At 43.9% G+C, this 12,405-nt stretch overlaps 1 protein-coding gene across 1 annotated transcript in view; it reads right to left on the bottom strand.

Annotated features, from left to right (window-relative positions):
- Nucleotides 1-12,405, bottom strand: part of cntn1a (contactin 1a) — a 41,076-nt gene that overhangs the window by 26,653 nt on the left and 2,018 nt on the right. Inside the window, 1 exon segment of the mRNA XM_053426457.1 lies at nt 8,045-8,083. Coding sequence (XP_053282432.1) covers nt 8,045-8,083 — 39 coding nt within the window.

Here is a 12,405-nt window from a genome sequence, read left to right as displayed (position 1 = left end):
CACTTCTGGAGCAGTTTCATAAAAAAAAAAGCTGACAGCTGGGTTCAGACGTATACACCAGCGAGGGACTGACTGTGGAGGACCTGTCTGTTAACATCCAGCACAGTTTGGGGTTTTCACACACCTCCAATGCTAAGCAGCTGGTTTAAGATAAATCCTGGTCATAGCTTCAACTAATCCCACCGCTGAATCCTCACAAACCCTCTGCGGAGCATCGAGCAATGAGGCCGCATTTTATTCCAAATCGCAACCTCACACTAATCGTGACCGAGATGTGCTCACTCCGGTGCCAAACCACAGCAACACCATCATCTGTTGCCAGTGGATATGATATTATTACACACTAATTCAAATCCCGGAGCTGGAAAAGAAACGCTAACTTGACTTAGCATAATCCAACGCCCCTTCTTTTCATGCTGCATGTGTCATGATGAAGCAGCTGCACGGGCAAATCCAAAGAGAACAGTCTTCTTGGTTCGATCTGCCTTTACAGCATCGACACACACATACGTACAATTAGCCCCGATTAGTCATTAAAAACAGATTATGAGCTTTGGCGTGAATAAGACATAAACACAATGCCGAGCTATGAATAAGCAAAGAGGGTAAAATATTCCCAAACGTGTGTAGGTGACTGCAGGCATACAAATGTGAAGCGTGGCTGCGAAGGTGTGTGTGCCTGTGTTTGTGTGTGTGTGTGTGTTTTTCGGATTCCTCCGTGTGTCTGAGTTCTAAGAGCGTGCAGCTGACACCTCAATGAGGAGAAGCTCTCTCTCTCTCTGATATCCTGCCTCTATTCGTCACCGGGCCTACATAGAAGCTTACACACAGTGAGTGAGTCACTTACTCACAAAATGTCATACTGACAGAAAATGTGTAACCTTTTCGAAAATCTGTACAAAAGACTTTTATTTGCATGATATCCTGCTGCCTGAAACTGTATTGTCACTACTGTTTACTACCACAAAAGCTGTGAGATGAACTTTTCTGCGGAATAATAAGAATCTTTATTCCAGCAGCCAAATGTGTTTGCGCTTGATTTAAATAATCTCCTAAACTGATTACTTTTGTAATCACTGAATCAGTAATGGAACCTGTTTTCTGACATTAATGTCTGGAAAATTGTAATTTTCTGGAGTTTGTCCCTGATCTATAAATGTTGAGACACATGCACTGAACGCCAGATAATCTCCTGGACAGCCCGTCCAAACGTCTGAGTGACATTTGCTGCGGACATTCTCCAGAGTTTTGACAGCTGTTAGGTGCCATACGTGTAGAAGAAAGAACTGGACGCCAGTGTGGATCTGATGCAAACACGAGATCTCCTCAGAAAGATGTGAACCTTCTGCTAGGACTCCTGCCTCCTGCTGCCTGCGCCCCCCCTCACCTGAACGCTATTGTTGTGAACGATTCTGACTCGGACAATCTCCTGCTGCATTGTTAATGTGAGAACAGTACGGCTGTGTGTGGCTGAGGGGTAGAGTGGTCGTCCTCCAACCTGAAGGTCGGAAGTGCAATCCCCAGTCCTACCCATCTGCATGCCGAAGTGTCCTTTGGCAAGATGCTGAACCCCGAATGCCCCCCCCCCCCATAGATTAACAAAGTGACTTCGAATAGATGCACTGTATGAATGTGTGTGTGAATGGGTGAATGTAAAACTGTACTGTAAAGCGCTTTGAGTGGTGATCAAGACTAGAAAAAGCGCTATGTAAATACAAAACCAAAACCAAAAAGTAAACTCCAGAGAAAGTCGATGAGGATCCACTCCCACTCACACACTGCAGCAGCAGGACTGTGAATTACTGCCGGCTGAGAGAGAATTTAATATGTTATATGTATTAATAGGTATTGTGCGCTTGATGGACAGCACATTAAGTGAGGAACTATGTTCTGGGAACAAGGGAGAAATTAAAAATACCATTGAAAGACACATGATGAGTAAAGGGAATACAGTGACCCTATTGCACTGGAGTAGTTCTGCATGAGTGTTGGATAAATGTGTTGCGTGTAAACCTGAAATACACTGTAAATCTTGGATGTGCTGGAGTCACCGAGGCTGTGTTGAAATAGCAGTCGGCGTGTAACTCATGAAGAAGAAGGCTGGTGCCGGTCCTTCTTCCTGTAATGTGGGATGTGACAGATGGTGGAGGGGAGTGTTAAAGCAGGCCACATAAGGCCCACAGCCTGGAGACACACACACACACACACACATAGACCTTGTACATTCCCTCTGCCTCGCTTCAATTTCTCTGTCTGTCCGTCTCTAACTCTCTCCGGCTCTCCTCTGTCCCCACCTCCTTTCTCTAACCTACATCCCACTGTCGCACCCTGCTCCTCTTTCTTTGGCTTTACTTTCACACCTACTTTCCTTCCAATGTTCTCTTGACTCTTCAGTTCCCAGCAGCTTGGACAGTGACGGTCTGTTGATTGCTGCGTCGCTCTGGATGAGAATGATGGATTGCCATGAAATTGGTATGACGTGCAGCAAAGGTCCCTGATTGGAGTCAAACTGTGGATGTTGCAGTAACATGGCTACTGCTTTAACCACGCGGCTACCAGAGCACACTGAGATTTTTTTTCTTTTACTAGCAGGTATTGGGTGAGAGGCAGGGTGCAACCTGGACATGTCGCCAGCCAACAACAGGGCCAACATACAGAGACAAACAACCATTCACTCACATTCACACCTACGGCCAATTTAGAGTCTCAGATCAAACCACCTCCAATCTGCAAGTCTTCCTGTGGGAGGAAGCCAAAGAATCCAGAAAAACATGCAAACCCAACAGAAAGAGACCCCGGTCGAAAAGAGAATCAAACTAAATAAGGTCAGAGAACACAATACATTAGCCTGCTGAATAGCATTAGTGTAGTTCAAAGCTGTGGGAAAGCCTCAGATCCATCTTTCTCTCAAAGCCTCTCAGTTAAGGTATTTGTACACTGAGTCCAATTTTTTGTCCAAAATTGCTCCATGTTTGAAAAAAATTATGACCTCGTGTTGTGTTAATCAAATTTACACAGCGACTTCCACTCTTTCATCCATCATTAAAGTTTCCTGATCAGATTCAATTAGCTGTGTTTTCTGCATCCGTCAGTGTTTCAGTTGTTTGAGCACTCAACAGTCATCATCCAAAAAGACATCTGAGAAGCTAATACTCAAGTGAGAAAAAGACCTTCAGAGTCATGAACACTTTCCATCCTCCTCCCGAACATGACTGATGTAAGTACCTCTCACCATCTCTCCAATTGAACATCCCTCTTTCAAATCTCTGTATTACTCTCTCTTCAAATCAGAGTCTCTCTACGGTTCTCCTTCTCTCTGGATCAAAGCCCTTCTCTGTTTCCCTTCCCCTCTGTTTTGGCACAACTTGAGTAGTAAGTGGAATGTATTTATATTGCTCTTTGTGTGTCTTTTCGACCACTCAGAGGTCTTTACAGTACAAGTCACATTCACCCATTCACACACACAGAGCTTTTTCTATCAGCTGCACAAGGCGGCTCAGTGTGCTGCCCAAGGACATTTCAGCCTGCATACTGCAATAGTGATCAAACAACAAACCTGCTGTTAGTGGATGACCCGCTTTACCACCTGAGCCACGGCTGCTCCTGAATTGACTGTGGATATCCTTTTTTGTCCCGTTTAATGGGCGAGTAATGATTTACTCAACAGTCAATGGAGAGATGCTCGCTCCCGCCCACGCAGACATAAAACATATACAAAGAAAGAAAAGGAGGACAGTAACTGTCAGGCCACATCGGTGCAGAAAGGGAAGAAAGACCCAGACACACAGAGGCAGTCTGTCTCAAGGGCCTGCTGCAAGTGATCTTTTCAGGACAGACTTCATTATCAAACACAGACTCCCATTCAGGCAAAGAGCAAGCAAGTTTAGACGGTCATTTGAATCAGAAATACCACACAGACGGTTTATTTCAGGAGCCCGCTATATCCTCTGGCTTCACTTTCTAATGAGGCATCAATAATTCATTGAGGTAGAAAGCATATTTTTAAATACATGACATGTTCATTTGCGACCGTAAAACCCAAGCAAACATAAAACAACTTCCACCTGTCCTGTTTCTTCGTGGTTTTTCACGTGACATGTCATTAACGTTTTCACATGTTAGTGTGCGTTTTCGTTGCACATCTGAAAGTCACATAATTACTCAAACTCCCGGAGGACATTAACCCTCAGCTGAATTCACTTTTACACACAGCTGTGTGTTTTAGCTACATCTGCCGCATGGTCTGTTTGCACGACCGAGAAGGTGTCCAAGTGGGACAGACAGCATATTGTCTCCTGGAGGCACCAAAAGCACAAGGTAGCAATAATTACCCACAAGCCCCTGAGCCACACCACGAGGCATGGTGGCAGATAAACCTGTCCCTGGAGTAAAACTAAAATCAACTTTTTTTTTGTTTTTTCTGCATCAAATGAATAATATTTAATTATTCGGATCCCTGCAGGTTATTTGGTCAGTGTTGGTACCAGATGTGACATCACGCTCAGAAAGAATGACTCTGTGAAGTGGCAGCTGCGACAGAGCAGAGCGATGAGGGCTTCACAGTCCATGACATACTGTACATAACAAAACTGACTACCCCCCCCCCCCCCCCCCGTGCTAGATCACTTATGGAGGAAATGGTGTTTCAGTGCCCGCTCAGTCAGTGTGAAGGACACTGCATGAAGTCAACCTCTACCGATGACATTTAAGAATACATCACTCACACGAGGCAGCACAAAACTGCCAGACCAGATCCAAACCATAAAAATAAAGAGTGTGAAAAATATTAGCAGCACATTCTTTGGTGAGATGAAATCAAAATACATTTTCTTCGGATCAGATGGGGTCCAGGATGTTTGGAGTGGACGTGGCTGCACAGTGCCGACTGTGAAATGTGGGGGTGGGAGTGTGAAGCTCTCGTCAGTGGTCTGACTGATACTTCAAACACATCATCTCTCAAATTGTGCCTAACAAACTTTTACTGAATGGCTTCAATTCATTGTTTCTTGCTATTTACTTTTTTTGTGTTTATCTTTTTCTTTTGAGATTTGAGATCCGAGATTCGTTTTAAATGACGAACGGACAATATGAGGAATCATAAGTAATGAAACAATAACCTGGTCAAATATCTTCCTGTTTGAATCCAGCAAGAAAAAAAAGTTGCTGTATTTCCAAGTGAAAGATGGAGCAGTGAAAGCCCTTCGGCAAAGAGCAGCCGAAAAATCATCCGTCAGAAATGACAGAACATCTCTGCACAGTTTTCTACAAGATGGACATCATCCTTATACAAGGAAGATCAAATCTGATCGGCTCAAGTTATTCTCTGATTATGTTTCTGAAATCACTGAAATCTTGTGATCCAGGGACATCGATCTAAGAACTGAGTTGGTGGAAAACCCAGTTTTACAATATTTGATATAATCCACTTAGTATGGTCAGTATACCAATCTGGCAGTACAGATGAAATTGGGATGAGTATTGCTTTAATAACTGATGCATTAATTTAGCTGTATGCTGAATTACAGTTAGATGGCTAGAGCTGATTGTTCTAATGGCAGACTCTGCAGAGTGGGTCCCTGCTGGAAGGCAGCCTGACAATGCTCTGACCTTTGAGGAGCTTGTTATTGACTCGGCCTCCTCCCATGACGACTCATTCATCTTTGTCCAAGTTTGACAAAATGTTCAAAATTTAAAGCCTGAGCAAAAACATTCGGCAGAATCCAGGCTTCTTCAAGCTTTTATTTTTTATAGAAGTGGAGATCAACCTATGCAGGAGGTGACATCACACAGACTGTGAAAATCCTCTGTGGTCAGAAGGAGAGAGAACGAGTGGGTGAAAAATGACAGCAAGGAAAAGAGATTCCTCTTGTTACCGATTCCACCAGAAAGTCAACCTGCATGCAGCAGCACCATTTTTTTTTCCAGGCAACAAATCAGCAAGTGGTCTTTTTCTATTTACCCCTCGCTCACATACGCCTTTTCTCCCAGAAAACAAAAACACAAAGGGAAAATCTTATGCAGACAGCGAAACCAAGTGAATACAAATCACTTGGTTTGGAGCATTTGATTTTCCTTATTTGCCAAATTGTGCATTTCTTCACTTTCTTGCCAGTAGTTGGATGAAGAGATCAATACAGAGTATTTCTGGACTATTTGTTGGCTGAGGACAGAGACTTCCTGGAGCCTCAACTGGTTGCCTGGCAACCTCGCAGGGACACCCAGCCAAATAATAATTTTGGCACATAACCCCACATAAAAGGGAGGCCTGTTGTTTATACACTTTGGTTTTAGTATAGTTCAAACAAATGAGACAGGACGTGTTAATTACTGAGCTTTAAAGGTGCTGGGTGATGGGTTTGATTTACAGATCCAATGCTATAGCCGCAATTTCAATCTTTATGCAAAGCTACACTAATCGCCTCGAGGCTGTGGCCTAATATTTATCATGGGCAAGTTTATCTCTATTTTCCCATAAAACCCCACAATGACGCGTGGTAATTGTAATACAATTCCTGGCTCTACAGACCGCCCCACATTCAGCTGCTCAGCACAGTGAAATGTCTCAGACCATCTCCATTGAGGTACATTTCCAAGTAGGAGAAATACAGAAATAGCCACAGTGGAGACAAACAGAGCTTTTCATTAGCTCTGTTCACAAAGACAAAGGAGCAGTCTGTCACACTGGATATCTCTTAACCAATCCTGACAGCCAGATACTAGTGTGGTTTTATCACCTCAGGGGCTGGGGCGGTCAAAGATGGGAGCTGATGCCCATCATATCAGACAATCTACTGTCATTGTTCTTTAGGGAAATACTCAGGAAAAAAATGTGATTTTGAGAATAATTTATTACTACCAGCGTAATCTGATGAATGGAAATAAAGTCAAAATTTGACGAGTAAAATGTCGTTATATTATAAAAATAAAGAAAAATAAAATAAATGTAAAGAAAATTATCCTAGTCCTGATATTTATGATAATGTAATGCTGGTGTGAGAAAAGATAGGTATTTTGGTATTTTATGAAACCTTTACTTACATATAATTTAATAAGATGCTCCTCATTCTTGATGTTAACACAGGCGATGACAGACTGGTCTTCTGATATTACCCCACTATAACAACACATAGTCTTAAATTTAACTTAACAAGATGCTCTTCATTCTTGATGTTAACACAGGCTGGTCTTCTGATATTACCCCACTATAACAACACATAGCCTTAAATTTAACTTCATTTGCATATTATAACAACTTTCTTTAAGTAAATGCATTACATTTTTCTCAAGATATTAAGACTTAATTCTCAACATCTCTTTATAATAAAAAATCTTATAAAGTAAGGAGGACATGGACTTTTCAATGTAATTTTATCTCTGACACTTTCTAACTTTACTGCATTGTTTAGTCATTGACGCACTAAGTTACTGTCATTACAGTCAATGGAGTGTTTCTCCAAAATGAAATAGAATTAAATCCGAAACACTCAGCCAGGAAAAGCTCTCATGCTAAGAGAGTTTTGACAGAATAAGGCAACGAGCGACCGTAAGTAACTTGCCGTAATCTCCTCAGACAGATCTCGCAGTGTGGCCTTGAATATAAATCACTATGAATCCCTTCCTCGTGTGAACTCCAAGGCCACGACCTCATCAACCTGCCTCCGGAGGGGCACAGCTTGTTTGCCTATGCTTTGAAAACCGTGAATCAAATGGAGCCTATGAAATTTGTTGCTATCCTGCAATTTCATTTTTTTCACATTTCGGGTATTTACTATCATGGTCTGAATGAGCGGCGAGGAATCCCTTGAATTCCTCAAGGGGACCTCTACAGAACATGTTGATGAAAAATAAATGGCTTGTCAACCCTGTGACCTCTCTGGTTATTAAACATTCTCCGTCACCTCCCACTCAGCCTTGACCCTGGAACCTTATCAGCACCGGTATAACATTTTACGAGTGTTTTCTTCATATCCAAACTTTGGACACTCATGAATGAATTCAAAGGTACATTAATGTAGGATGGAAGCTCAAAATTGAATTTCCTTACCTCTATAAAAGTCAGGTACCTCCCCATGGAATGATGCATCTGTGGGGAAAAAAAGGATATCATGTCAGCATTTGGAAACATTAAACTAGAAAATAACTCCTGATTCAAATAACATCTGTTCTGTTCTTGATCACAGGTTTTTCACACAGATTTCACAGGACAAATGATATGAAAATATATATCATCATGACAGTGTTTTCTGCTATATTTGTGCCTTTGATAGAAGTGGTGCTTTTAATAAAGAAAGATTTTATTTTGTAAAGGGCCCTTCCCGTAAAATCCACTACACACTGCCAAAATACACAACTCAAAATTGTGGTGGTTGGCTTAGAAAGTGAAATGGTCAGACGGTATTCAGATCAGGGACAAATAGCCACTTTTGCCTCTATTGCGAATGGTACACCTCGTAGTTGTGAGAAACTCTCGACCCAGTGCTGCCATCCATTGGATGTATTGCTTAACAACCACTGCAACTGCAGCTTCGTAGTTTTAGAAAGTCTAGAATGGTTGACGCCTATTTTTCGAGCCCCCAGGTCCTTTTTGCTAGAGACCTTTGAAGGGCTCCTGATTCAAAGGGTACATTTAGAGAAGCAAGAAATAAACAATACCCACCCAATGATTAAACAACAATTAAACAATTTTGCATCTATATGTTGTAGACTAAGCATTGGTTTGGCTCAGCTTTAAAAAGCACACACATACATTCTGTCCTCTGTGGCCTGGGCTTGACTTTCGTTCTGCTGTCAAAGCATTGACGTCACATTAACCATCATACTTTATTCTCGTTGGGGCTAAACAAAAAATGTCAAGCTAATGTTCTCTACCCACAATAACAGCCTGAGACTCTTGGTTGGCTGCTGTCTGTTTATATCGAGCAACAGGCGTATAGCTCAGCTCATCTGTGTGTGCCTGAGTTATAGTGGATACACCACGTAGAGTGTGTGTGAGCAGTGCAGCTTTGTCCGTGGTGTTGATGTACGTCTCTCATTTCTACAGTTGGATGTGATGGTGTGACAGTTTAGACCACTGTCCCTGTTTGGCTGCCTGTCGGCGGCGCGCATTGATGGATGGTGTGAGCGGCAAGGCCCTCAAGCATACATTCTCTTTGTTCAAACACTCACAAACAATCTTACCCGCTCACCACGGCTCTGTACTGCAGACTAAAAGAGTCAGGGTGGGGCTGAGGGCTTTAAATATGGTGTCAGGAAATACCTGCTGCAACTGATTGGACTGATTGGCCATGTTTGGGCCAAACCATTTTCCCTTGTGTCAAAGGGGGACACTGGACATTGACATTGGACATTAATGAGTGACAATTTTAAATGTACTAGTGAAAATCACTAATCTGCTAAATGAAAGTAACATTAACATGCATGCTGTATTTTTTGATGAGTGTATTCATGGTTGGTTGGCAAAATGCTCAGTATTATAATCCCCCTGTTGATTGGGCCTGTCTAGTGGGAGGGGCCATGGGGTATATAAGGGGTGAGCTGCTGTCCTTCTGACAGTCTGCTACATGCTGTTGCCGGAGGAGGTTGTCGGTGTTGTGCAGGGTGCTCAGCTCTCCACGGAATATCTACTGAGATGTTTGGGTTTTGGCCTCCTATGTATGTTGTGCACTTATTTTGACACTTTGGGAGAATAAATGTTGTTATAAACCAATTTGCAACTGTGTGCCTTGCCATCTTTGGGTTTGAAAGTCCAGTCTTTTTAAGGTTACATTACCTTCACCCGAGGCGGGGTGTGACAATTGGTGGCAGTGGTGGGATGGCAGGCCGCAGAGGTTTTAACAAGCCTGGCAGAGGCAGAGCGAGAAGTGGGTTACGATCCCAAGTGTCAGTGCTAGCAACTACAGAGGAGGCTGAAGAGGTGGCCAAACCGAGGGCCATGGCTATGGAGCTGGAAGGGGCGGCGGCCATGGCTGAGGATCGTGAAGGAGTTGGATGGAACACCGAGGAGTCTGATGAAGATGTTCAAGGATGTGAGAACTTGGGGGCTAGGCCTAAGCGGGACAAAGAGGGGTCTAGAAAGGCTAGGTGGTCTGCTGAGCCACCGAGGCCTACAACAATGCCAGGTGAACCTACACTGGTTGACATGTTCAAAGACTTTTTGATTGGCCAGCAACGTAGGGAGGGTGAGGAATGCCCTATTCTCTATTTGAGCCGTAAACTGCATCCCAGAGAAACTAGGTACTCTGCCATTGAAAAGGAATGTCTTGCAATCAAGTGGGCATTGGACAGCCTTCGGTATTATCTTCTTGGAAGGACCTTTGATTTGGAAACGGACCACCGGGCATTGAGCTGGATCAACTCCATGAGGGATAAGAACTCCCGTGTCACCAGATGGTACTTGGCATTACAGCCATATTGCTTCAATATTACTCACAGAGCTGGAAAAACGAACTTGCTTGCCGATTACCTGTCCCGCCTGCCTGAACTTGCAGTTCCTGGAGAGGAGGGAGGTGATGTGACAGTTTAGACCACTGTCCCTGTTTGGCTGCCTGTCGGCGGCGCGCATTGATGGATGGTGTGAGCGGCAAGGCCCTCAAGCATACATTCTCTTTGTTCAAACACTCACAAACAATCTTACCCGCTCACCACGGCTCTGTACTGCAGACTAAAAGAGTCAGGGTGGGGCTGAGGGCTTTAAATATGGTGTCAGGAAATACCTGCTGCAACTGATTGGACTGATTGGCCATGTTTGGGCCAAACCATTTTCCCTTGTGTCAAAGGGGGACACTGGACATTGACATTGGACATTAATGAGTGACAATTTTAAATGTACTAGTGAAAATCACTAATCTGCTAAATGAAAGTAACATTAACATGCATGCTGTATTTTTTGATGAGTGTATTCATGGTTGGTTGGCAAAATGCTCAGTATTATAATCCCCCTGTTGATTGGGCCTGTCTAGTGGGAGGGGCCATGGGGTATATAAGGGGTGAGCTGCTGTCCTTCTGACAGTCTGCTGCATGCTGTTGCCAGAGGAGGTTGTCGGTGTTGTGCAGGGTGCTCAGCTCTCCACGGAATATCTACTGAGATGTTTGGGTTTTGGCCTCCTATGTATGTTGTGCACTTATTTTGACACTTTGGGAGAATAAATGTTGTTATAAACCAATTTGCAACTGTGTGCCTTGCCATCTTTGGGTTTGAAAGTCCAGTCTTTTTAAGGTTACATTACCTTCACCCGAGGCGGGGTGTGACAATTGGTGGCAGTGGTGGGATGGCAGGCCGCAGAGGTTTTAACAAGCCTGGCAGAGGCAGAGCGAGAAGTGGGTTACGATCCCAAGTGTCAGTGCTAGCAACTACAGAGGAGGCTGAAGAGGTGGCCAAACCGAGGGCCATGGCTATGGAGCTGGAAGGGGCGGCGGCCATGGCTGAGGATCGTGAAGGAGTTGGATGGAACACCGAGGAGTCTGATGAAGATGTTCAAGGATGTGAGAACTTGGGGGCTAGGCCTAAGCGGGACAAAGAGGGGTCTAGAAAGGCTAGGTGGTCTGCTGAGCCACCGAGGCCTACAACAATGCCAGGTGAACCTACACTGGTTGACATGTTCAAAGACTTTTTGATTGGCCAGCAACGTAGGGAGGGTGAGGAATGCCCTATTCTCTATTTGAGCCGTAAACTGCATCCCAGAGAAACTAGGTACTCTGCCATTGAAAAGGAATGTCTTGCAATCAAGTGGGCATTGGACAGCCTTCGGTATTATCTTCTTGGAAGGACCTTTGATTTGGAAACGGACCACCGGGCATTGAGCTGGATCAACTCCATGAGGGATAAGAACTCCCGTGTCACCAGATGGTACTTGGCATTACAGCCATATTGCTTCAATATTACTCACAGAGCTGGAAAAACGAACTTGCTTGCCGATTACCTGTCCCGCCTGCCTGAACTTGCAGTTCCTGGAGAGGAGGGAGGTGATGTGACAGTTTAGACCACTGTCCCTGTTTGGCTGCCTGTCGGCGGCGCGCATTGATGGATGGTGTGAGCGGCAAGGCCCTCAAGCATACATTCTCTTTGTTCAAACACTCACAAACAATCTTACCCGCTCACCACGGCTCTGTACTGCAGACTAAAAGAGTCAGGGTGGGGCTGAGGGCTTTAAATATGGTGTCAGGAAATACCTGCTGCAACTGATTGGACTGATTGGCCATGTTTGGGCCAAACCATTTTCCCTTGTGTCAAAGGGGGACACTGGACATTGACATTGGACATTAATGAGTGACAATTTTAAATGTACTAGTGAAAATCACTAATCTGCTAAATGAAAGTAACATTAACATGCATGCTGTATTTTTTGATGAGTGTATTCATGGTTGGTTGGCAAAATGCTCAGTATTATAATCCCCCTGTTGATTGGG

Source organism: Pleuronectes platessa, chromosome 7, assembly GCF_947347685.1.
Source record: "Pleuronectes platessa chromosome 7, fPlePla1.1, whole genome shotgun sequence".
Classification (NCBI taxonomy): Eukaryota; Metazoa; Chordata; class Actinopteri; order Pleuronectiformes; family Pleuronectidae; genus Pleuronectes; species Pleuronectes platessa.
The sequence above is the reverse complement of the archived record's forward strand: the minus strand, read 5'-3'. Positions and strand labels throughout refer to the sequence as shown.